General features: G+C 47.9%; 1 protein-coding gene across 1 annotated transcript in view; it reads right to left on the reverse strand.

Moving 5' to 3' along the window:
- LOC138266973 (beta-1,4-galactosyltransferase 1-like) overlaps nt 1-19908 on the reverse strand; it is a 163172-nt gene extending 143264 nt beyond the window's left edge. The window contains exon 1 of the mRNA XM_069215793.1: nt 19568-19908. Coding sequence (XP_069071894.1) covers nt 19568-19709 — 142 coding nt within the window. The 5' untranslated portion in view covers nt 19710-19908. The remainder of the gene's footprint in view (nt 1-19567) is intronic.
- Between the last annotated feature and the right edge of the window lie 7285 nt (nt 19909-27193).

Genomic DNA, 27193 nt, shown 5'->3' on the forward strand with positions numbered 1-27193 from the left:
CGATTAATTACTCGATTAGTTATAAAGTGCCTCGTGCGCGCACACATCAATGCAGGGAAAGTGCCTGATTTCCAACAGCTGGCATCCCCACAGAAAGCGCTGTCAGTATCCTGAAGCCATCTTGGGCCTCTTCAATCCATTTACAGGCACACCCTGCCCCTTCAGCTCACTTTTGTAGCTTTCTGCTTTCTCCCTTTGTGTCTTTTACTTGCAGTAAAAGCTTGAGGCAGAAAAATAAGTGCCGGCCCACAAAAATAAGTGCCCGTGCTCCGCACCAGAAACAAGAAGCACAAATTAAGCACTGGCTGTACCCCTCCGATCCCGCCCACTACGACCACTGCATAAATGGTTGCAGCTTTGCGGGGAGTGGCTTATGTTCACTCTCGCGTGCACTGCATTGTGTCTTGTGCAGGCTGTCGGGGCGACACATCATACAATGGGGCATAGCGCCCATTATGTGCTCCCGGATAACTGCTTTCAAGGCACTATTTGCGCACAGCCTGTGCTACTGACATGTTGCACATGACACTGCAGAGCACAGTACCACATGGATTAAAGCTCTTTCTGTGTTCTCCGACGCGTTATTCAACAGGTCTCCTTTTTGCGTCAAGTGCGACTGGTGCACATTATACACACTTTCTTGTGCAGACTATGCACTCTGTGGTGCACAGCATGTAACACAGACTCAGAGTCACCTTGAGGATTTTTGGTGACCCTGGGCCATTGAATTTTGGGGCCCCTGTTTGGAACAGAATTCATGATCCAGGTTCGGCTCTTCCGTGTTCTCTTGGGTCAGGTCACTGACAGTGCACAGGCGCACCGGTTCAAATTGTAAAAGTGTTTACATTTAAAACTCAGGAATAGTGACGTGTGTTTCCAATATCGTAACACAGCAGCAGCTCACTAATACTACTGCAAACAACCTCTATGCTCCCTTCCCATTTCTCATATGTGAAGTCCTGTTTCGACCCTCTTTATGGATGTTGCATGAAACAGAAATACACATCTCTTCAAAATGTCTATAATGGTCCCTCACACCACCTGCATTAAAATAAATGAAAGGAGGACAAGATTTAGAACAATCTGTTTAACAATTATTCAAGGTCATCTGCAGAACAGAGCTGGCTTTATCAGGGCCCCCCTGAAATTCTGGGGCCCTGGACCAGAGCCCATTTTTCCCATGCCTTAAAACGTCTCTGCGCAGACCCCTTTATGTACCTGTGGTTGTAAACACTTCTTCCTGTTAAGAATACATATTATGCGAACAAATAGAAAGCTCTGCCATTTTTCACGGCGGCAAATTGACGACAGCTATTCTTGGTACTGACTAGGGGTGTGCAGGGAGCTCTGCTGTGCTGGTGGAGCTAACGGAGTTTTTGGAACTCGGAGCGCAGAGTTATCCAAAATACTCCTCTGGCCCCGCCAGCGGAGCAGAGCTCACCCAGTGCGCGCTGCAGCCCAGTGTGGGTTGCACCGCGCAAGGCATACACTCTGCGCTTGCTCTGTGCAGCCCACACCTGGGTGCAGCGCTCACCGGTGCAGACCAGAGAGAGGCAGCCATGCTGAGACTCGTCGCCGTCGGACGAGGAGCAGAGAAGTAGCTCTGGGAAAACCCAGGTAAGTCCTTGTCTCTTTTGTTGTCGTTGTTTGTGCACACTGGTGCACAAACAAGGACTGAAACAGCAGCTTTCCCTGCCTATGGCCCTGGCCTGAATTCAAGCCAGGGCCGTAGGCAGTGAAAGCAGCCATTTGAGGCCTCTTGTGCACCCCCTGCCAAGGTTCCCAGGTCCATGTGTGAACTGCTACTCCACTCCAGGTTTTTTTTCCTAGAATTATGAAACGTGCAGTTTTTTTTTATCCCATTATAAAATGGGACTACAAGTCCCAGAATTCAACAGGAAAAAAACATAGACTGGAGCAGCACATTCCGCATGGACCTGGGGAACGTGCCAGCTATGAACTTGCTGCTCAAAAATATCACTGTTTCCAAGGAATATCCGGTACTAGCAAACTTGTGTAAATACAGGCCAGCCACCCACCTACGACCACTCCCTCCCTGATTGGCCAGCTTCTGTTCCGCTGAATGGAAATTTAAAGCAGAACTTCCCTGTTTAAAATAAAGGCGTTATGTCAACATATTTGTCTGACTTCAGACAGCTTGCTTAACTTGCTTTTACAAGTGATCCTTCCAGTGAAGGGTGTTAGATCATTCCTCTGAGATGGACCAACGAGCGAACTCCCAGCATACCCTCATTCAGAGTTTTCCATGTATTGTCGACTAGCCCAGTCTTGAAAGATACACACCCACTTCACACGGCATCTGAACTGCACCCCAGGCGTCAGCATAAACACAGAGGGGAACTCAAACTGGACAGACCAGAAAGGAAGGTTAAACAATAACATCTGCTCTGACACCACAACAGAGCAACAGGCTGATAACCAGAGGACAATGATCAAGCCACGCCCCCCCCACCCCAGGCACTCGGGTGAAGATTTTTAGATTGATAAAAGTTGGGGCCCATGTCCTGGAGTCATCGGTCTGTGAACGCCTACACTGCCATAGCTTTCCTTCGGACATCTTGCGACCTGGAGGGGCCTTTAATTCAACACATCAGTGCATCATGGGCGTTGTAGTCCTGCTTTGCTTCTGTTGACCTGTCCCACTCAGACGTGATCTATCACACAGCGAGCACTTGTTCTTGGGTAAGTGGGGGGAGGGCGCGGTGACTCTGGGCCGCACCCTCGGGCCTAGTAGTCGCACACTGAACAAGCATCGGCAAAACAAAATAAGTCGGGATTTGGCTGTTAAACTTTTGACTTTGTCAGATATTGTTTTTTTTTTTTTCATGGAGTATGTAAAACTGAATTGTTAACAGAGCTGCTGGGTCCTTGACATTGCAAATTGTCTGAAAGCAAAAATATATATATTTTTGGTCTAAAAAAATCACACATTGCCATAATAATAGTCCCTGCCACTGAAGGCAATCACTTTGTCCTTGTGAAAGAGCAAAATGTTATCACACACAGTGGAGGCAGGAAACAAAGCTCCTATAAGTAATGTATGTATTAAAAAAGGTTAAGTATAAGTTATAGTTAGGAAAACTTTATTTCTACTTTCTATACAATCCCACAAACATTAGAAATTCTAAAGTTATAGTTATAACTTAAATTTATAATTGATGTGCTACCTTCAAATTACTATAACTCAGTTATAACTGACAATTAGAATTTACGTTCCACCTTCAAATTACTATAAGTCGAGCAACTCCGTCCACAATCTGCTCAACTTACTCGCCACTCTCGAGTAGAGTGACGTAGAGTGTAGTGTCTTACAGTGAAACAGCATATATAGTAGTGACATAGAGTTTAGTTACGTAGAGTGGAGCGGCATACAGTGGGTGGCATCAAATGTAGTGTTGTACGGTCTAATAGCGTACACTGGATTTTCATGTACGCTTGAGGGTGCAAGTTATATTTACCTTAGGTCACAGGCTATAGTTACTTGAGGTAACTCTTACTATAACTGGTGAATTCCTATGGTTTTGTATATTTAAAATGTGAGCCTAACTATAACGTCCCTGTAACCTTTGTTTTTTTTAAGTGAATGTCTATGTTTTATTGTTTCATCCTATTTTCTACCTATAACATCCCTGTAAAATGTGAGCCTAACTATAACGTCCCTGTAACCTTTGTTTTTTTAAAGTGAATGTCTATGTTTTATTTTTTCATCCTATTTTCTAACTATAACGTCCCTGTAACCTCTTTTTTCAGTGAACACAGCTTTTGGCCGTGCGCAGCGACGCTTGGTCACAGGCCCAGAGGCCAATCCCCTATAAACACCCTACCTTGCACCATGCACAGCCTTTGTCTGTGCGCAGTGGAGGTTACCCGCAAGACCTGGCCTGCAGCCAGACCCTGTGGACCACCCCCCCTAGCCACCCAACCACATGTTGCACACAGCCCTTTAGCCGTGAGCAGCGGAAGTTGGCCGCGACCTCTCTGGGTGTCAGAATAGGTGTGAGAGGGTACATATGGGGGTCAGAGTGGCTGTGAGAATGTCTGTCTGGGTGTGAAAGCGCGTACAACTGTGTTTTACTGGGTGTGTCAGTGCATACTCAGGTCTGTGAGTGGGTGCATGAGGCTATCAGTGGGTCTGTGAGTGGGTGTGTGAGAGTCTGAGCGGGTCTGTGAGTGGGTGCTTCAGGGTCTGACTGAGGCTGTAAGTGGGTGCAAGAGGGTCTGAGTGGGTGCATAAGTGTCTGAGTGGATGTGTGAGTGAGGAAAATTGTATGAAAGATGCAGAGAGAGAGAAAAAAGTGAGAGGAAGAGAGATAGAGAGTTTTTTAGGCTTTGATGTATGATATACTTAGAATGAGATATTTCTCTACAATTTAAAATAAAAATGTATCTGTAATTTAAAAAAATAAAAATAATTTGTACTTGGAAAAAAAAAGGAGGGAAGTGAGCCTGGCGGGTCTCAAACCCTGACAGCTCAGTGTGAAGACCTTCACACTGAGCCATTGGATTTGTATGTATTTCTTATTTTTTTCTTGGTCCTTTATGGGCTCTCTGGGACCGCAGGAAGCTCTCAAGGGCTCTTCTGCAGTCCCTCCATATTTAAAAATAATAATAATTTTATTAATATGCCCTTACCAGCTATCTGGCAGTGCGGGGGAAGCCTTAAGGCTCTCCTCGCAGTGCCATTGCTTCAGCAAGCATGGATGCCTTAACAGCAGCTCTGTGCCTGCTGGAGAATTTCATCTCTGTCTCCTGCAGGCATGCAGGGGACAGAGATAAAAACTTCAGTTTTTGACAGCGGGACCTGATTTACAGGTCCTGCCAAAACTGAAGTGTTGCTGTGGCTTAGCTGCAGTCAAGTCACAGCAAACAGCTATGTCCTCGGGGGTGGGCACCCCGGGACATAGCAGGAGCCAGCACTGGGGGGTGGTGGCCCACAGGGACATCTGTGGCTCCAAAAGGGGGGCCACACCCCTCCAACTGTGCACACAGCCTGGGGTCTGCAGGTCCCAAAGGGACCCCCTTTCTTTTTTTAAGCAGGGCAGTGGGGGGCTGCGCGGCCCCCGCTTATAATTCAGTGTAGCCCCGGGGAGATGGTGGTCCATGGAGCTGTGGCGGAGGCCAGTGGGCCTCCTCACTTACTTAAAGCATTTTTTGCCCCAGGGGTGGTGGATCCTGGGGTGTGGGGGGGGCCACCTGGCCCTTGCTCTTATTTTACAATTCATCCCAGGGAGGTGGTGGTCCCAGGGCAGCGGAAGGGGGTCGGACAGCACCCTCCCGCATATTACAAAACAATATTTACAACCCTGGGGAGCTGGAGTTCCCTAGGCCGGGGGGTGTGGGGCTGTTGTTGAAGTGTTACCAGCCAATCAGAACTCTGTATGAGATCGGGAGGGTTCACGAATCCATATATATATATATATATATATATATATATATATATAAAATATACACACACTTTTGGATTTTGGACTACTAAACAGAATAACACCGAAAAAAAAATTGCTTTCTGGACCAGGACCTTTCTTTCTGGCAAATTTGGTGTAATTCCGTCCAGTAGTTTTGGCACTATCGCTGTCCAAAAACCATATGGAAAAATGAATGGGGAAAACATGTTTTGGGACCCCCCTTTTTCTCGCCCCCCCCCCCCCCCCCCCCCCCCCCAGACGGATAACCCTGAACCTTCCCAGACAGCAGCTGATATGACTGGCATATGTTTTGGAAAGTTTTGTGAAGATTCGTCAAGCGGCGTCAAAGATATAGGCAAGGCAACAAAAACAGCTTTCCTAGGAGTCAGCACATCTTTGTTGCATTGGGTGCTCACCTGGTAGCCGGCCTCACTGTTCATGTAAATGGTTACTAGAGGTCACTATGAAGACAATTTCGGATCCTGGACTTTTTATGTCGTAGAATAATGCACCCTGGGTGCTGTAGTCTCTTTTTGCCTCCATTGAACTAATTAGACTGGAACACCTGAAATCAATGATTTGTAGGTGAAAAGTACAGGACTGGAAACAGTGGGGGTCATTCTGACCCTCGACCACGGAAGCACCACCAACAGGCTGGCGGTGCTTCCTGGGCCATTCTGACCGCGGCTTTACAGAAAAGGGGAACCGGCGGTTTCCCGTCGGTTTACCCCTGGCCCAGGGAATCCTCCATGGCATCGCTGCTTGCAGCGCCGCCATGGGGATTCCGACCCCCTTCCCGCCACCCTGTTCCTGGCGGTTTTTACCGCCAGGAACAGGATGGCGGGAACGGGTGTCGTGGGGCCCCTGGGGGCCCCTGCACTGCCCATGCCACTGGCATGGGCAGTGCAGGGGCCCCCTAACAGGGCCCCACAAAGATTTTCAGTGTCTGCTTTGCAGACACTGAAAATCGCGACGGGTGCCACTGCACCCGTCGCACCCCTGCAAATCCTCCGGCTCCATTCAGAGCCGGCTTCCTCTTTGCAGGGGCGATCTTTTGGAGATCGCCCGCCGGCCCAGCGGGAAAGTTAGAATGACCGCCGCGGTCATTTGACCGCGGTGCGGTCTTTTGGCGGTCTCTGCCCGCCGCCCATCGGGGTCGGAATGACCCCCAGTGTCTGTAACCAACTAGAGTCAAGAGTGGGTGACCATCCTATTCAGCACTAGTTCTGGTTATTAACACAGCCTCCACACTGACACAGCCCACACCCATCTTGCCTTCCATTAGGATGTCGCAGAGAGTGCAGTCTGGTTGCTGCGGTGAGGGCGCCAACGAGAGGCCTATCAAGGCCTATATTGATACAGTGGCGTAACAAAGGCCATTGTAGCTCCCATTGTGTGGGCCCCCAGGGCTCCCCTCAGCACAGTACCCTGGCCTGAGAGCTCCTGAGTGAGTTTGGAAGAGGGGCCTCTCCATGTACTTTGCAGGGGGGGTGGGGGGGCTCAAGTTTTGTTACACCACTGTAACAATGCTGTCTTGGCTGCGGTTCTGTGGTGGCCGGCCCACCGTAAAGGGGTAACAATGCAGCTGGCTGAGGCTCTCCCCAACTCTCAGAAGCAAAGCTGCTCCCCACCTCTAAATGAGGCAGGAAAACCGAGGGATAGGTGGAACAGCACATCCACGTATTTTCTCCTGAGGCACGGTTGCCACCTCCCCTTAAATGACCCCCTTATTCTGCATTAGGGAAATCAATAAATATATATATATATTTTTTTAATTTGGTCATAAAAAACGTGCAATCAGCATAGTAATAGTCACATTTTAGAGAAGCTAGCTCCCACCTTCACCAATGTGCACCCAATTCAAACAGTTCAAATGTTACTTGAAATTCAAAAGGTTGATGTCCAAGTCCTTCTAGCATGCACTCTCTAATATGTTGAGCTACCTTGTAATGATAAGTAATTTTTTCCACACACCATTATTTTTAACTGATTACTTCCTTCAGCTTTGATGTTAGCGCTCTCTCTCGTATTATATAATTCCTAGTGTTTGTACTCAACATCACACAGATGCATATTTGCAAAGCGTCTGTGGTTACTGAACATCTTTGAGACATGACTATGTGGTAAACGACAACAGTTGACTGAAGATTAGTGGGTTTAAAGGGCCCATCTAATGTAAAGACAAGAACCTTCCTACTGTATCAGAACAGTGGATCCCAGCCTTTTTACTTCTGTGGACCTCCACTTTATCATTACTGGAACCTGTGGGCCCCTACAGAATCATTATTGGAATCCTGGGACCCCCCACTGAGTCATTACTGAAAGCTGGTGACCTAATCTGTTAATATTATTTCATTTTCCGAGTAGTTGCGGACCTCCTGAGGAGGCTTCACGGATCCCCAGGGGTTACCGGACCACAGGTTGGGAACCACTGTATTAGAACATTTGTATAGCAGTTACCACGCCTATGTGGGGCACAGAAGTGCCTCACCATGGGGGTGCTTAGTTGGAGATGTGTTGTCTATGTGGCAAGGAGGTCACCAAGGTGTGGTAACCGCATGAGAGTACACAGCGATTAGCAGTGTGATCAACTAAGAGGTGTGGGAGGGGGGCGTAGCCTGCAGCCGATGAAGCTGCACGCCTTGTGCGGCACTCCGAGGCCGAGAACGGGGCCCGGTCAAATCCCATCTTCAAACAACAGCGGTCCTAACTTCGGAAGACCTCCGAGCAAAAGTGGGAGCAGTTTCAACAGCACCGACCGGACAAGCGAGGAAAAAATAGCAAGCGATTTCCATGATCCCAGAGACCCAAGATGGTGGCCGCATCGGAATGTCAGCCCCGCTGAGGTGAGACGACGGGGCGCCCCGACTCGGAGTCCCATGTCAGAGAGCACGACACCACTTTCCAGCTAGAAGGGGGTGGGAGCACTGCACTGACAGGGGCACGAACACAGGACCCAAACAAAGACGGGACACGCTGCAGATAAAAATAGCAGAGCGACAAAAAGTCACCGGAGCTGCAGAACACAACTAATGCCGAGGCCCGCAGACCCAGACCCAGCGAGGTGAGGAGCCGCGACAATTCCTGGAACTCCCCGTTGGGCGCAGCGGAGAGTTCGTAGCCACAGCAGGGAGTTCTTAGCCATAACTACAGCAAGAACTAAAAGGGGGAACGGCGAGAGCCCTTCGCCTGAGAACGCGGCACCGCTATCCCATCTGAGAGGCAAAGGGAACCCGGGGCATCCGACACTCACCTCAGTGGAAGGAGGGTGACGAGAGCAAGCGCGGAGGACACCGGCGACTAGGGGCAAAACGAAGCGGTCAACCAACACCGGAGCCACGGGAAGCGACTGAAACTGACATCATCAGGCCCGATGAGTGCTCCCCGCAGGTCTCTATCAGGGGAATTTTTAGTCAGAAACCACAGAATCCCAAGTGATATAAACGAACACCCAGTATCGTGTACTGGGCCTCACATTACCCAAATAAACCCATCTAAGAGGCCCTCCACCAGGATAACCACCCCCACTAGGCCGAGAGCAAAGTTGCAGACCCCAATCACACACTGATTACCGCCCCCTGGCCCACCAAGGTACTGTGCGGTGATAGGAGTCTACCTCGGAACTTTGAAACCCGATGTCACTTATATCCCAAGCAGAAACCAGCGCTGCCTTAACCGGCAAACTGGGAGCTGAACCCCCCTACTCGATAATAACTTTTCCCCTAATCAGACGCTCAATGTAAAGTCGCAAAATACGCAAAGTGATCTACCCTGCCATGGCGCCTGAATTTTAGAATACCCGATCACTACAATTGAAGTCCTCTACCTCATCCAGCCCGCAACAAGCTTCAAAGAATGGGCAAACCCAAAAAACGCAATGGGCAGGACCAAGACGACTTGATGGCCAGCAGAATGCCTGGACAACCTCCACACTTGACAACCCAGAACGCACCAACTCAGCAAGAAACAACTCTAGATACAGTCCAACAGGCCATTAGGGAATCCCGTGAAGCACTCGAACAAAAAATAGACAACTTGACAGTGGACTTATCACTGCTGCGAGACGACCATCGTAAACTCACGGAAAGAGTAGGGGCAACGGAAAAAACCATAGCTTGGTGACATCTACACAGAAAACATCGTCTATCGAAACTGCCGAACTAACATCCCGAATCAAAGCACTGGAGGCCAGAGCAGAATACGCGGAAAACCACTCCCGCAGGAGCAAACTGAAACTAGTCGGAGTACCTGAAGGTGCGGAGTCCTCTGCGGCAAATATGGAATTATTTCTGGAAAGATGGCTCAAAGACATAGTTCCACCTGAAGGCCTCTCAGCCTTTTTTGCGATAGAAAGAGCCCATCGAGTTCCCGGCAGACCTCCCCCACCAGGATCCAGACCGCGACCGATATTGGCAAAAATATTGCACTTCAAAGATAGGGACTATGGCCCTCATTCTGACCTTGGCGGTCGGCGGAGAGGCGGCGGTCGGACCGCGAACAGACCGGCGGTCAAAAAAATGGCATTCTGACCGCGGCGGTCACCGCCGCGATCGACCGCCACTTCCCCACTCCGACCGCCACGGCGGTCATGACCGACGGGCTGGAGTTTGCGCACTCCGGCCCGGCGGTCGACCCAAGACCGCCAACGGTATCATGACCCTGCTTACCGCCGCGGTTTCTGGCGGTCGGGAACCGCCATGCGAACCATGGCGGTAGGCACTATCGGGGCCAGGGAATTCCTTCCCTGGCACTGATAGGGGTCTCCCCCACCCCCCACTGCCCTCCCGAGTCCTCCCCCCACACCCTCCACCCCCCTGCTACCCACCAGTGGTGGTACGAACCCCCTCCCCACCCCCACCCCGACATGCACATACACGCACCCCGACATGCACACACCCCCAACATGCACATATACACACCCCCTACACACACACATACACAACGGGGACACATACCCGCACACATACATGCCGACACGCGCACCCGCCGAACTACACACATTGCCCATAGGCACAGCAGCACCCCCCGCCCGCATGCACGCACTCACACACCCCCTCTACACACTCACACGCACAACCCCATGCACGCACACATCACACAACACCCCCCCCACCCCCTCCCCTCACGGACGATCAACTTACCTTGTGCGTTGGTCCTCCGGGAGGCGACAGGAGCCATGGGGAGGTGACCGCCAACAGAAGACCGCCACACAGAAATGTGGGTCGTAATTCTGTGGGCGGTGTTCTGCTGGCGTGGCGGTGGAGGTTGACCAGTCTCCACTTTCCCGCCGACCGCCAGTGTGGCTGCTGGCGGTTTTCCGGCGGAACGCTCCCAGCGGTCGGAATGCGTACAGCGGCATACCGCCGCGGTCGGCGGTCTTCACCGCGGCGGTAACTCAGCGGTCTTGCGAAAAGACCACCAAGGTCAGAATGAGGGCCTATATCCTCTCGCAAAGTCGCATAAGAGGGGAAATCACATTATTCCCTGACTTCACCAAAGGAACCCAAACCCAGAGAGCCTCCTATAATGACTATAAACGTACTCTACGTAAAAAAAGGCTTAAAATATGCAATGCTCTTCCCAGTCAAACTCAGAATAGAACACGAGGGCAAGCCGCACTTTTTTTCAACCCCACAGCTGGTGGGAGACTGGCTGGAGACCCTAAACCTTACACCTATGGATTCCCGGATCAGAACCTCACGCACACCAGGCAGGATACGTAATAGATCCACCAAAAGGGTCCTGGAAACAGCGCCTCAAAGACATCAATCTCTACAAGAAATGCACAAGGCAATGGATGCAGCGGCGGCCTTGAGCGGAGGGACCCTCTGCCTCTCGCAAACCTCAGGAGATGCCTCGGACCACGACTCGAGTTGTGGGAGTTCCTCAATTTCATCACAGGACACTTGTACTAGCCTGCCAAAAGTAACTCCCAGAACAGCAGAGGAAATCATTTAACTCCTCATGGGCAGAACAGAGAATACCCGACTAACCCCTCGAACATTAGCTACATATAACACTTACCAGAGGAAAGCACCACGTAACCGCAAGGTACAGCAGACTTTGAATGCACCACCATGGGCAGCAGATATGTGTCTGCCGGGTCCCCAGAACGGCCTGGAGTGTAGGCTCTCGGTTCTGACATGCCACCCACCAATAGGATTTAAGTTAAGTTATAATGGTTTGGACGGGGAATGTTTTGGTATCTGGTCCTGGGAGAGGGAGTTGGGAGAAATGCTTGTTAAGTTTAGAAAAGGGATAATTCATGCACATGCCATCACTAAAGTTGACGGGTCTCAAACTAGACCTTTACCATTAATCCGAACTTCTAATATCGCAAAGCACACACTTAACCCTGTCAATACTGTTAAGAAAAACCAAGATAATGACTACACAGTATAAAATAATACCCTGGAACGTAAGAGGCTTAAATAATATGTCCAAACGATACAAAGTGCACAACTATCTTAAAAGCAGAGGGATACACATAGCTCTCTTACAAGAAACCCATCTAGTAGAGCAAGAAGTTAAAGCCCTCAATAAAAGAAGGAGAGGCCAAATAATTGCTACTAATTACTCAGCTTACGCTAGGGGAGTGCTGGTGTGGATTTGTCCCAGAGTCTCTATCCAGATACTCCACAATATCATTGACAAGGAAGGGAGATACGTGGTGATTAATGGAAGACTAGGGGGAGAGAAGTAACCATAGGCGGTATATATGCACCGAACCATGAACAAGGGAAATTCTTCGATAGACTATCTCTAGAAATAGGCCTACTCTTAGCAGGCGTAAACATAATTGGGGGGACTTCAACTGTATAGCAAGCAACACCCTAGACAGGTCACACCCACCAGAGTCACAATCCCAATCCTTAAAAAACGCTATATTGTTCACGGAATGGCAACACCACTGGCAACTAATAGATAGCTGGAGAACAACCAACCCACACTCAAGAGACTATTCATATTATTCACCAGTGCATGAGTTACATGTCAGGCTTGATACCTTCTTAGTATCCCCCGAAATTCAAAACTACATGATAACAGCTGAATATCTCAGCCGTACAATATCCGATCACAATCCCCTGATGTCGTCCTTATCTTGGGGCAGGGAGAGACCGACAATCCCAACCTGGCGCCTCAGAGCCGAAATGCTCGAAGATGAAGCATTTAAACACACTTTACATACAGCTATAGCTGAATATTTTAAACACAAGAGAACTGCGTCTTCCAGGTCCATCGAATGGGAAGCTTTTAAAACAGTAATTCAGGGCAAATGCATCACCGAAAATATAGGTGTCCGAAAATCAATAGAAACAGAACTCCAACAATTGGGAGACTCCCTTAGAGACCTGGAGAGAAGACGCCCTACACAACCTGACTTACACCCCATTCTGGAAGAAACCAGGATGAAAATACACGAGGCCAGCAACAAACTAGCCTGCTTCGATTACAAGCAATATTTAACTAGACAACACTCGGAAGGTGACAAAACCAGTGCCTTACTAGCTTGGCTCGTGCAACCCCCAAAAAACAAACCGTTGTAGTCGAAGTCGAAGACTCTCAAGGCAAAAACATATACACCCAAAAAGAGATAAGCACTGTCTTCCGTAAATACTATGCAAAATTATATGCGCCTCCCACCGAGTACTACCCAGATACGGTAGTTAGAGGCCCTCACTCTCCCCAACCTGAAACCAGAAGAGAACACAGCCTTAGCATTACCAGTTTCGATCGTAGAAATAAAAACAGTAATCCAAAGCATGGAAAGAGGCAAGGTCCCAGGGGCGGATGGGCTCCCATTAGAGTTTTACCACCAGTGCCAAGACTTACTAGCTCCCCACCTTAGCACACTATACGCAGAAGCCTGGAGTAGAAATACCCTCCCCTAAACAACCAACATAGCTATCATGATCCCCCTGCTGAAACCTGATAGGCCTGCTACAGATGTTCGCTCCTACCACCCTCTCTCCATACTTAATATTGACTATAAAATACTGAGCCGGATCCTTGCTAATAGATTACTCCCCCATATGACTTCATTGATACACCAAGACCAATCAGGCTTCATACCTAAACGCAGCACATCCCAAAATATTAGGCGCCTAATATCAGTACTCCACTCCTTGCCCCAGACTCTGTCACAAGCAGTGATCGTCTCGATCGATATAGAGAAAGCATTCGACAGCCTAAGATGGGACTACTTAGAGCAGTCATGCCAATCCCACTGCAAGAGTAAGAACAGGTAATACCAAATCTGCCCTGTTCCAGGTTGGAAGGGGCACCAGACAAGGATGCCCACTATTCCCTCTTCTTTTTGCAATCGCAGTAGAACCCCTAGCTCAAATGGCTAGAACCGGTCTACACTTTAGGGGTATCTCACTCTACAGTTGGACCCACCACATCGCTTTATACGCGGACGATATGCTGCTCTTCCTACAAAATCTAGAGACAGATCAACCGGGGGCTATGAAGATGCTGGAGAATTATGGAGCAGCCTCCGGACTCCAAATCAACTGGAGGAAGTCCTCCATTTTCCCGCTGCGTAAGGACACCCCTGAGCCTAATAACACAAGGGGTCTGCCCTGGTCCCCAAGTACGTTTAAATACTTGGGAGTAAAGATTTACCACGAAATGGATGACTTGCTAGAAGGGAATATACAGGGAGCACTTAGAGGGATTAGAGCTAATATGCGCTTCTGCTATACGGTCACAGGAAGAATTGTCCTACTTAAGATGATAGTACTGCCCAGTTTGCTATACTATTTTTCAACCATCACACTCATAATCCCGAAAACGACGTTCAAAGAGATAGAGTCCATGTCTACGAATTTCCTATGGGGATCGAGCAGACACTGAATAGCATTACGCTCCCTTCAAAGACCCACGACCGGGGCGGACTAGTCACCCCAGACATTGAAATGTTTTATTGGGCAGGGCAACTGCAACGGATTGCAAAATTAATTAGCAGCCCCCCAATCGCAGCTGAACTACGCCTCCCCTTAAACTGCTCAACATATAGAATAATGGGGATACTACTGAACCCCCCGAAACCTAAACAACAGTTACCAATAGAATGGGAATCGTCCAGATACTGCTGGGACCAATACCTAAAACGTTCTCACACTAAAACTCCATATGCACCAGAGGCTCCTTTGTCCTGTCTGAAACACATTTCGGGGAATCAAATACTCCCAGGTATTAATAAACTGATAACACACAATATTACAAAACTGGGAGACCTATACGGCGGAGGGAAACTTTACACCTACACTGAACTACAAACTCAATACGATCTCCCTCCCGGTTTATTCATTACCCACAACGCCATTATTAGGGTCGCCCAAAAATCATGAGGAACTGGAACTCTTGAACCCCCCACCCATAATAGCTGTAATACTATCTGCTCAGTTGGGGATCAGAAAGCAGTGGTTTCAGGAATATATAAAGCACTGCTAGCTAGCATACGCTTGCCCTTAACAAAACTTAAAACCAAATGGCAATCGGAATTAGATATTACATTTGAAGAAGCTCAATGGGACCAGATCACCTCCCATGTCTACTCAGTATCCAGAAATGCCAGATTCAAACTAATAAACCTATATAGCTACCACAGGGCCTATCTAAACCCGCAAATGGGGGTAGCCAAAATCGACAACACAAACACCACAGGCTGCCCCCGATGTGCTGAACCCGCAGCAGGCCTCGTACACATGCTCTGGAGTTGCCCCCAGCTTAACTAATACTGGGAAGAGATACTCGAAAAAATCTCAGCCTGTACCGATAGAACACTGAACAAGTCCCCAACAATGGCCCTATTGGGGGACTTTCCACGTCCTGCAGCCCTTATAATATCCAACAAGTTCATAGACCTTGCTCTGATCCTTGCCAGAAGAGAAATCACCTCAAATTGGAAGGCCCCAGCAGGTCCACAAGTAAACAGATGGCAAAATGCATTGGAGAAATGGGCAGACACAGAAGGAGTAGTATTGCTGCGAGAAGCACTACGAGGGCAAGGACACCAAAAACATCAGCCGCAGAAGTGAACACACCCACCTCGGACTCCGAAGCGGAGCCAGCCACCACACCCGAAACCTAATGCTTTGCGAAGAGAGAACGTAAAAATTTACCTAATGAGACTTGTCAACTATGAATCATATCATATAAATGTAAATGCATGTGGGGAGGGAGGGGGGTATGGGTGAACAGTTGAAGAATTTACCATATAATTGTTACTGATAAGTTCAAAACTATAATAATTTTTTTCTTTTTTTTAAACTAAGAGGTGTGGGATACAGACACTCATTTCTATGGTTTGTGTTATGTTGGCATCTCTGATTAGATCTGCAGCTTGCCTTATTGTACTCGTAGTTTCTTTTTTTACGTCTAACCTAGAGACAGTATGTATTATTAAAAACATCCATAAATACAAAATACACACATATAAACATACTTATAGGGCCTCCGGGTCTGCCCTTTTATTCCACTGGCCTGTTTAATTAACATTTAAATTTTGCTTTCAGCCACCACCATAGCAGCCAAGCTTCCCAGGTCCATGCGTGCATGTGCTGCTCCAGTCCAGGTTTTTTTCCCTTTGAAATCTGGAACTTGAAATCTTCTTTTATGATGGAATAAACAAGACTACAAGTCCCAGAATTTTTTTTAAAAACCTGGACTGGAGCAGCACATGCACGCATGGACCTGGGAAGCTTGGCAGGACTGCACCACTGCATACCACATGAGGCGTAGGCCACGATAGCCACTAGGTATCTTGCAATGTGAGTGATGGCATTTTTCCTGATCACATGTGCACATAATCTTAAAAAATAGGGCTCATCAGTGCCGGAGCTTTGAGGCCAGTTTTGCTTTCATTTTTTTAAATAGTTAATTATTTTAAGTTAATCATGTATTTACCATATGTATGCAAAGAATAGACATTAAAACAACTGCTCACTTGCCAAGAACAAACACATTGGCTCTGCCAATGCTTGTTCCTTTAGGTTCTCAATCCATTACCTATGCTTTCTTCGCTCAATCCTTCTTCTATGACAATCCCCGGCAATAGGCATTCCAGAACGTCCCTTGCTTGATGAAGAACTTTGAGCCCAATTATGACATCATTCATTGGACTGACCCATTAATAGGGGAGGTGAAGAGAGTTAACACCCCTCTGTACCCCCTTATCCCCTCCATTTTTATTGTTTCTGGTGTCTCTGGGTGTGGGCCAACCTGGGCAGTGTGCATGTAACAAACCAAACAACACCAAGGTGCCCACCTTCAAGTACATTATTTGTAAAAGTGAGTCTCGCAAGTGACTCAGATATTACTTGTAACTAGATTGTTTCTAGGACTTTTAAATATATTCATTTTTCTCCTCTATTTACGTTTCTCTTTGTCTCTCTTCTGCCCTCCTCCAGTTTGCACCTATATTTATTGACATTTATACATTTGCTAACTCGAGATTGTACATTTGCATTCATCTCTTTTTTTATATAAGCAGTTGTTTTATTTTTTTGAATTGTTATGTGTATTATAGTGAATAATGTCATATCCTTAACCTGTATCGTGGTCTCGTCAAGAAAAATTATTAAACATTAAAAAATAACTCTCAGCAGCTGGTTTCAATTACAGTTACCTTTTTCTTACATGAAGGTCTGGTTTATTTCACACGGTCCTTGATAGATATTGACAGGAATCAATTATGATATCCCATGAATATGATAGAAATGCTATTTCTATCTGAAGGTCACAAGAGGGTAGGGTGTACCATGCAGGCCCAGCAGCACCGAATCCATTCTGGAAGTTCAGCTCTCAAAGTAAAATACATTCATTCACACTATTTGCCTGTATGTATGTGGAATTTATATGGGGCAGTGATGCTCAAAGCACAGCCCAGGGGTTTACATGAAGCACAGGTCCTCCTGACCTTCCCATGGGCCCCCATCTGAGCCACCACACTGGCCTTCTGCCAGCATCAACATTCATAAGGATTTTAATTAAACAGGCATGTGTCTCTTTACACTCACTGAAATAAAGGAAGCGGGTGAGGGGTCCTGCACCACTTAACTTTAGGAATACCCTCATTTTTAAGACATCTTTAAACAAACGTAAAAATAAAGTCTCATCAAAATTAAAATTTTAAAAAGTGTATTTCATTAACATGCATTTCACCGAGCTACATCACATTATATCAGTGCTTTGAGATTTTTTTTAAGTTACAGTTTTCAAAATAAACATAGAAACAGTCGTGCCTCCTACCAACCTGGCAGGTGCTCTGGGTTGTTACTATAGATGAACAAGATTCTAGTTTAATAAATCAAACACAAGAGAAAGTTTTATACAGCGAATATCTTCACCACATTTTCTTCAAGGTGTTCTTATATGTTGAAATGAAGAAAAAGGAGGCAAAGCAAAACTAAACAATTACCTAGGATCTCACAATTTGGTCAAATGGGGAAGCCACAATTAATCCCAGGTTTTATGGTTTTATATTGTGCAATTCTATTTAATTCCAATTCAATAATTAAGCTACTTCCTTTTAACACTTGGATCTCCCAAGGTAGCGATAGCAAGCCGAGAAGGCTTAGCCCAAGGGGTGGTAGAGGGATTGCGATCAGATACAGCATAACAAAAAGCCCCACTGCCACCGTGCTGGCGTCAATGTGGCCACTGAGCACACCACAGAACTTACTTTGTGGCCCCTGGAAAACGTTTGGAGTGCCCATGTAGCTAGTCGAAAGGTTAGTTGGTGGAATCTGGCATGGGCCGGGCCCTCTTGGTATATGTTGACTTCCCTAGAATACTGTAAGGGAAATACTGCATCGGATGTACATCTGATCGGAGGTAGAAAGGGATGTTCGTAAATCCATTTGATGCCAATGGGCTGGTACAAGTCTTTGCCGCACTCTAGCCAACTAAACATTCATGTCAACTAGGGATGCTCAACTTTGGCCAATAAAGCCACTGTAATATGGATTATTCCAAGGCATGGGCAGTGAAGGGGGCAGCCTGCGGTGCTACCAGCAGCACAGAGCGCCACTCGTGAACCTCTGGTGACGGTTGGAGCTACCTGGGTGCCGCAAAGGAAAGGGCGTAAGTCAAAAAAGTACCTTGTCTGTGGGTGGAAAATGCCTCGACACAGCCCTAGCAGTGATCCATGCCACGTTTGCAAAACAATGCAAAAGTTTACCGTTTAGATTAATTATATGTTCCCCTATAGTACAGGAGTTTCCTGAATATCTGGCAAAGATCCCGCACACGTGAGCCAAGGTGGGCCAACATGCCCATCGCAGTGGGCACCCTAAAGGTAGCAAACTACTGCGATGGTGTGGCAGTTCTTCAAGCTGACAGCTGGGGCCCCTGGGAGGGAACCTGAAATGATCTGAGGGTGGGTGCCAGTCTGTGGCCAAGAAGGGTATTTCTTACCTCCTTGAGAAACATAGTCACAAATGCCTCAACCAATGCTGAGTTTTAGTGGCAGAAAACAGTGCCATTCAGCCACTCTGTGACGATCCAACAATCAGGTATTTTTATCTCGTCCTGGTTGGAAGTAAGGGCCATATGTACGAAGACTTTTTCCCATAGACACAGAATGGGTAAAAACCTCTGCTACATTTGGCCCTAAGTGTCATACTGGGGAGAGGGGCTTCCAAATAACCCTCAAAGCAATGTCCTTGCGTCACTTATGGACACGAGTCACACCGCGGACACGTTCCCAGTCTTAAGGACTTTTGGCTGCCGCTAGCGTTTTGGTTATCATGGACCTGGAGCATTTTAAAACTAAACATAACTTTAATGTTTCAATTGCTTAACATGTTCAGAGATGCCAGCTTCATTAAGTCATATGAGAAAGAAGCTTAGTCATTCTAGGACTGGCACAAGGTGGGGGTGCAGGCTTTCAAAGTTTGAAGACCGCTGTAAAATATTGGCCCATTTTGGGTTCCCTCGCGAAACACCGAGAACTTTACTGCGTTCGCACGAACGAACCAACTACACCAAAAACAACTGTTTAATCTTCCCCGGACGCACACGTCTTTCCCACTTCACCCCCTCACGTTCGTTTCCAGCGGCGTTTTACAAACTATTCCCACCTCCCCCCCAAAACTTTAGCATTATCCCCAAGTACCAACCCCACGACTCACCGACATCCAGCCGAAAAATGCCAAGGTTGCTGATTCCGCTCAGATAATCCGGATTCAAAGAGATCCACTGGAAACTCACGGCGAAGCCGAACACAAAAACGACTCCGAGGAGGAAGACGAGGTGTCTCTTCACCGAGACCATCTTTGGGTGTTGAGCAGGGAAGGCTGGCGCGCGCGCCTCGGCCAGGGGCAATGCCCGGCTCACTCCCTGGGTGTGTGTGTGATCCCTGGCAGCCCCGGGGCAGGCGGCGGCCACTCCCTCCGGCGCACCTGCTCAGCCCCATTCGCTGAGGGCACGGAGCTTCAGGACAGCGCTCTCACCGCAACTCCCACTTCGAGGCGCCCCGCCCCCGCAGATTAGAGATATGGGAATGACAGGCGCTCACCTGAGGTTCAGGCGGCGCCGAGAATCTCCTAGAGAGGCATGTATACACTACAAATATATAGGTACATAGAACCACAGGTGCGAAACCTGTCAACTGAAATGTGTATACATTTACAGCGCTGGGTTTTCATTAGTACGGCCTTGCAGCGCTACATCTAGTCGTCGTGAGAATGATTTACTTAGTGAAAAATCAAGGGGGGTCCAATCTGCGGGGAGCCCTATTTCCACAATCGGGAGTTCATGCTTGCATCGGGATTTGAGGGGAAAACCAGAACAAGGCCCTATGTCAGCAAAAATGAAATCTCCATTCCCAGAATATGTTACCGCGTCAAACAGGTGGAAGTTATTTTCCAGTCACTGAAGCTCACGTGTTTCTCACGAATCTCCTGCGTAATGTCGGCGGAGTCTGAAGTCCAACGTTTAAAAAGAAAAAACCCTCACGAGTCAGTGGACAAACAGAGAGCAGAAGCCACGAAACCTTCGCGCTGATCCGAAGCCGTTTTCTGCCAAAACTCCGGAAAGTAGCTCACAGCAGAGAGACAGGCGTTCAGATAGCGCTTCAGTCTCCATTGGGAGGTGCTGAAGTGCATTCACGGATAGAAGTGGGCGAGCCACAGAAAGATCGAGCCGGGCTCGAGCCAGACGCCCGGCTCTGGCTCAGCTCGAGGGCTTCGTGCGCCTTGAAGCCCAACACGAGCCGAGCTTTCATGTGGCTTCGGCCTACAGTGTCACATTGGCCTATAAGCAGGGCTAATGGAATTGTGCGGCAGGGGAGGGTTAAATTATGCGTCAGGGTTGAGTCAATTATGCGGCGTAATGTGGCACATTTTGTGATAGTATTCACTGTTTTGTCATTTTCACACTTGTTAACAGTGTCTCGGCATTAGTTGTCTCTCATTAGTTCCAGTTCAGTACCCAAATATTGCAATAGGCCACAAAAAGATAATCAACCTCTGCAAATGCCCCACCACTGCGCTGGAACACGTCACTATGTTTTGAGTAACTTAAACCATTTTTGAACATTTTTTGCTAAATTCTGCAGATTATGTAGCCGATGATGTATTATGTGGTAAATGCTGCAAACGTACAACATACGTGCCAACATTTTAGAAGATGAAATTGGGAGATTTAAAAAAAATAATTGGGAGAATTTAATTCGCCCATTTTTTGGCTTAACATTTTCCCCCTGAATCGAGCCTCCTGGCATGTATGGTACAATTATGCAAAAAGTGCCGCACAATTGTGTAATTCCAGTGGCCTGCAGCACTGGTTGTGCCACCCACGTACGTAGCCCCTTAGCCATGCCTATAAGGCAGTCAGGCAGTGCCCGATGGACTGGTCTAACACGTCAGTGCGAGAGCTGGTTTTTGGCTGTTTGTGGGTGTATTTTATGGTCTGTTAGGCCGCATTTTTTACTGTTGATTTCCTTGATTAGAAACAAACATTGCCTGCTGGAAACTCAAATCGATGCAGACTTCCACCACTTGCAAAACTCTTCAACATGTCTTTACAAGTTCAAAATGGCCCAGATTTGCAAACATGGGCCAGTTTTTTTTAGGTTTTAAATTCACTGATCGGTGTCCAAACCTCATTTTTGTCTCCCATTTTATCCTGTCTGTCTACAAGTCATGCATCAACCTCATGCTCAGAGAACTGAAGTCAGAGTATTAACTGTTGATGTAAAACAGGAAGCACACAACGTACGCAGCTACGGGGTGAACTACACAACATGCAACATGAGGACAACTGAGCAGCCTCAAGTGCCTTGCAACACCTTCGGCTATGTGAGTTCAGAGTGTGTGCTATTAAAAAACAACATGTTTGATTTAACAAACTACAATGTTGCTCCATGTATAATAGGAATCTGGGCCACTTTTAGGGTATACGTGGTGTTAGACCTGACAGTCTCAGGGTGGCCATCCCCCAACTTTTTGCCTGCCTCCCCCCATTTTTCTGACCCTGATTTTGCTGGTTTTAGGACTCCGTGCAATTTGCCACTGCTGTCCAGTGCTAAAGTGCGTACACTCTCTGCCCTAAACATGGTAACATTGGTTCCTACCCAACTGGCCTATTTAATTTAGTTGTAAGTCCCTAGTAAAGTGCACTGCAGGTGCCCAGGGGCTGTAAATTAAATGCTACTAGTGGGCCTGCAGCACTGGTTGTGCCACCCACATAAGTAGCCCCTTAACCATGTCTCAGGCCTGGCATTGCAAGTCCTGTATGTGCAGTTTCAATGCCACTTCAACTTGGCATTTAAAACTACTTGCCAAGCCTTAAACTCCCCTTTTCTACATATAAGTAACCCTAAGGTAGGCCCCAGGTAACCCATAGGGCAGGGTGCTATATAAGTAAAAGGCAGGACATGTACTTATGTGTTTCTATATGTCCTAGTAGTGACAAACTCACAAATTCGTTTTCCACTACTGTGAGGCCTCCTCCTCTCATAGACTAGCATTAGAACTACCCTCATATACTTTTAAGTGGTAGATTCTGATGTGGAAGGAGTGGCCCTGTCATGTTTAGTATTGCCAGAATAGTGATAGAAAATCCTGCTTACTGGTGAAGTTAAATTTAATATTACTATTTTAGAAATGCCACTTTTAGAAAGTGGGCATTTCTCTGCACCTACTGCCATCTGTGCCTTACAGCCCTGTCTCCAATCCACGTCTGCTCAGTGCTAATTGACAGCTCCCCTTGTGCATTCCACCCAGACAGCTATAAACACAGGACACTCAGTCACATCTGCATTCATCTGCATACTGAATGGGCGTCCTTGGGCAGAAAGGGTGGAGGGGCTCTCTCTTACATTTCAAAGGCCAGTGGCCTTCCCTCAGACAGAGGACTGATTACCCCCCCACCCCCCCAGGGATTCTGGCAGGTAGGACTGGGCTGAAAGGGGAACTTGTGCACTTCAAAACCACTCTTAAAAGTTTCCTCCACTTCAAAGGTGTTTTTGGATATATAAACGGACACTTCTGGACCTACACCTGTACTCTGTCAGAGAAACTGACTGGCTGCCCAAATGACTCATCTGGACTGCTTGGCTATAGGACTGCTTTCCTGCTTGTTGCCCTGCTGCCTGGTGCTCTTGACACTGCTGGAAGAACTCTGCCTTCGTCCTAAAGTGCTCTCCAAGGGCTTGGATTGATCTTGTCTCCTGTTTCTGGAGTCTTAAGGTCAACAAAGACTTCACCCCGTCAGGAAATCCTCATGCATCAGAAAATCGATGCAACGCCTGCAGAAATTGATGCAGCACCTGCATCACGGTTGAAAAATCGCCACACCGCCGACCAGAACGATGCAGCACAGACTCACAACTGGAAATTCAATGCAGCGCCTGCCTCATGGCTGAAATTTCACTGCATTGGCAAACGGATCGATGCAGTGCCTGCTCTATCTCCCAGCCCATCAAGTATTTTCAATGCATCGTCCCTGGGCATCAAAATATCCCTACATCGCAGTGAGGAACCAAGGCTGCGCTCCAGGAAATTGACGCATCACCTTGCTGCATGGAAAGAAATGACACATTGTCTGTGCCACATGGGAAAATCCGACACAACACCTTATTTTTCCACACATCTCCTCTGCGGTCCCCATGCGTCTTTATTTTTGACGCATCCCAGGTAATGTGTGTTACAAAGAAACAACCATTGATTCCTAAGGATTGAGACTCTTTTAAATCTTTAAAAAGTGAAATTTCAACTTGTGCTTATTGGATTTTTGTTTGTTTGATCTTCTTTTATTCAGATAAATATTATTATCTAATTTTCTAAACCTGTGTGGTGTATTTTTGTGGTGTTTTCTCTGTGTTAATGTATGAGTTATTGCACAAATACTTTACAAATTGACTTCTAAGTTAAGCCTGACTGCTCTGTGCCAAGCTACCAGAGGGTGAGCACAGGATAATTTAGGTTGTGCTGTATCTTACCCTGAGTGGTCCCTACTTGGACAAAGGTGCATCTATTCTGCCAACTAGAGACCTAATTTCTAACACTGGTGATCAGCGGTGAGGATAGGACTTGTGTTTGTGCAGTGCCATACAATAGCTATATGTACACTACCTACCCACAGTTAAAGGTCAATTAGATTTTTTTCTTCTTCTGCAAACTTTCCACGCTTGATATTTGTTAATCAACCCTATACATTATGTCTCTGTCTGGGTCCACAAGTGGAGCTGGGGAGTTTGACCTGGCTAAGCTGTAGGAGTACGTAGTTAACCATCTGAAGGGCTTTTGCAAGGGGATGGGGTACCTACCCGTGAAGCCTCCAAGAAGGAGGAGTACCAAAAGGCGCTGTGGGCCTGGGCAGAATCCGCTCCTAAGAGCATGATGAGTTGGGGGGGCCTGAGAAGGGCGCTGCCGAGGAACTGCCAACAGCAATAGGGGATGACACCCCTGGATTTGTACCTCCTGTGAGACTGGGAAGCGGTTTCTCCAGTCATGGCTTGACTGCAGAGGAAAGGAGAGAGGAGAGAGAATTCAGGCTGCAGTTGGCAAGATTAAAAATGGAGGCAGAGGAGAGGAAGGCTGGGAGGGAAGCTAGAGAGCCTTGGCAGAAAAGAAATTACTTCTGGTTCATGAACTGAGTCTAAAAGAGCTGGACCTCAAGGCTAAGCATTCGGAGTCCAGCAGTGATTGTGGAAGCTTACATACTGTACTCGATGGAGACAAGAAGGTACATATGCCAAAGGACTTGGTGCCCAGTTATGTGGTGGGAGATGACAATGACAAGTGGTTTTCTCACATGCTCAATATTTGTTTTGTAGAGTTCCACGAGCACCTTGTTGACAGTAAGCTGACTGATCCCAGGAAACTTGCTTGAGGAGGCAGACCTCTAGTCTGGGCTAGCACCAGAGTGTCCAAAAAGGTATCTGGGGGGAGCGGGGGTTCCCAACAGAAGAAAGAGGGGGGAGAAAAATGTAAAAATAAGGAGTTCTCTAAAGTCCCCAAAATAATTCCCCAGGGAATAGTGGTAACCAACCCCAGTCTGATCCTAAGAAGAAATGGTTCTTTGATCATAAGACAGGGAGGTTTGTACCCTAATGTGCAGAGTCCTCCAAGTATGGTCACTCTAAGGGCGACTCCAAATGTCCAAAGAGGGTACAGCCCCCCAATGGTGAGAAGACACCTGGGTTGGCTAGTGTAGCACTCAGTGAGGAGGATGTGGTCCCAGTTAGCTTTGGGGAACAGAGACAGGTAACCCCAGTGTCCCTAGGGGATGCAGATATGGTGCCAAAAGCCCACATGCCTGCCAATACTTCTAAGTATACGCAGTGGGTCATCATTATTGGGCAACGGATGGAGGCTCTGTGTGACACAGGAGTCAGCATGATTGTTGTCAAAGGTCCGCTGGTGTCAGCAGAGCAGGTCTACTAAACACATTTCACCAAGTCATAGTCGCTGACAATCAAGAGAGCCATCTACCGGTAGCTCTGGTTCCCTTTGAGTGCAGGGGTCTCTGGTACTCTGAACATAGCTGTGAGTCCTGCCATGTCTGTAGATTTTCTGTGAGGCAATGACCTAGAGCACACTACCTGGAGGGACTTAGAGCTCAGGTCTCACTTGTAGATGATGGGAGTGCCTGAGTGGGTCTGTATGACCACACTGTCCATGGCTGCCTGGGAGGGGAGTCAAGGGCGTCTGGAGCCTGGAAGAATGGGCCAGACAGCTGCCAAGGAGAGGGCCAAGGGGCGTGGGAAATCGGTCCCAGAAGTTCTCGTGTTGGAGGTTGATGTGGTCCCTAAAGAGTAGGCCCCTGAGTCAACCCGGAAGGACATTGCCGCCCTGGGTGACCTACCTAAGTTTGCTGGCTGGCAAGTTGAGGGTGAGCCCACCAGGGAGGAATTCTGCAACGCACAGGAAGAGTGCCCCACTCCTGAGGGCTTGAGGCAACAGGCCTCAGCCCATGCAGCAGGTGAAGCCTCTGGGGATCAACTGATTTACTGGTAGAATTACCTCCTATATAGTGAGCCTAAGGCTCCGGGTACTGGGGCTGCACATGTGCTGGTCGTCCCCCAGTGTTACCGGGCCTTCCTACTAGGTTTGGCTCATGATATACCCCTGGCAGGATATTTAGGGCAAGACAAGACCTTTGCCAGGTTTGCCACCCACTTTATTGGCCCCGAATGAGGACAGCCTCGGATACATTCTGCTGGTCCTTTCCCATCTGCCAGGCCAGAGGGAAGTCAGGGGAAAAGCTGAAGGCTCCACTGATCCCACTTCCCATCGTTGGCACCCCTTTTGAAAGGGTGGACATTGATGTCATTGTTCCATTGGGCCCTACGCAACAGGTACATCCTGGTCTTGGTGGACCATGCCACATGCTACCCAGAGGCAATCCCTCTGAGGACGATGACTGCACCTGTGGTGACCAGAACCTGGATGGGGACCTTTACCCGTGTGGCGTTCCCCAAAGAGATAGTGTCTGACAGAGGCACTGACTTTATGTCTGCGTACATGTAGTCCATGTGGGATGAGTGTAGTGTAACCTACAAGTTCACCACACCCTATCACCCTCAATCCAACGGTCTAGTTGAGAGATTCAACAAGGCCTTGAAGATCATGATTGCAAGCTTACCTGAGGCTATGAGGCGTAAGTGGGATGTCCTCTTGCCATGCCTTCTCTTTACATACAAAGAGGTGCCCCAGAAGGGGGTAGGGTTTAGCCCCTTTGAGCTTCTCTATGGCTACACTGTTAGGGGGCCTTTACGCACTGTCAAGAAGGGGTGGGAGAAAGCTCCCAGGAAACCCCCCAGGAGGTGGTCAGCTACATGTTGACCCTCCGCAACCAGGTGCACCACTTCTGGAAAAAAGCCAAAAGCAACCTTGAGGCCAGTCAAGAGTAATAAAATGATGTTATGACCAGATGGCACTCTGGTGGAGTTTCAACCCGGCGACAAAGTATGGGTCATGGAACCAGTAGAGCCCAGAGCTCTCCAGGATCGTTGGACTGGCCCATATGAAGTAAAGGAGCGTAAGAGGGAGGCCACTTACTTAGTGGACTTCCAGACCCCTAGTAACCCAATAATGGTGCTCCATGTAAACAGCCTAAAGCCTCAGTTTGAGAGGTCCGAAGTCAGCATGCTCCTGGTGAGAGATGAGGGTGTGGAAAAGGGGAATGAAGCTCTCCCTGACCTCCTCTCTGCACAAGAAAGTGATGGGTCAGTGGAGGGTGTCAACCTCTCTGACTCCCTGCACTAAACCAGTGAGGTGACTGTTACCAGTTACCGGAACAGTTTTCCT

The sequence above is a fragment of the Pleurodeles waltl genome, chromosome 12 (assembly GCF_031143425.1).
Source record: "Pleurodeles waltl isolate 20211129_DDA chromosome 12, aPleWal1.hap1.20221129, whole genome shotgun sequence".
Classification (NCBI taxonomy): Eukaryota; Metazoa; Chordata; class Amphibia; order Caudata; family Salamandridae; genus Pleurodeles; species Pleurodeles waltl.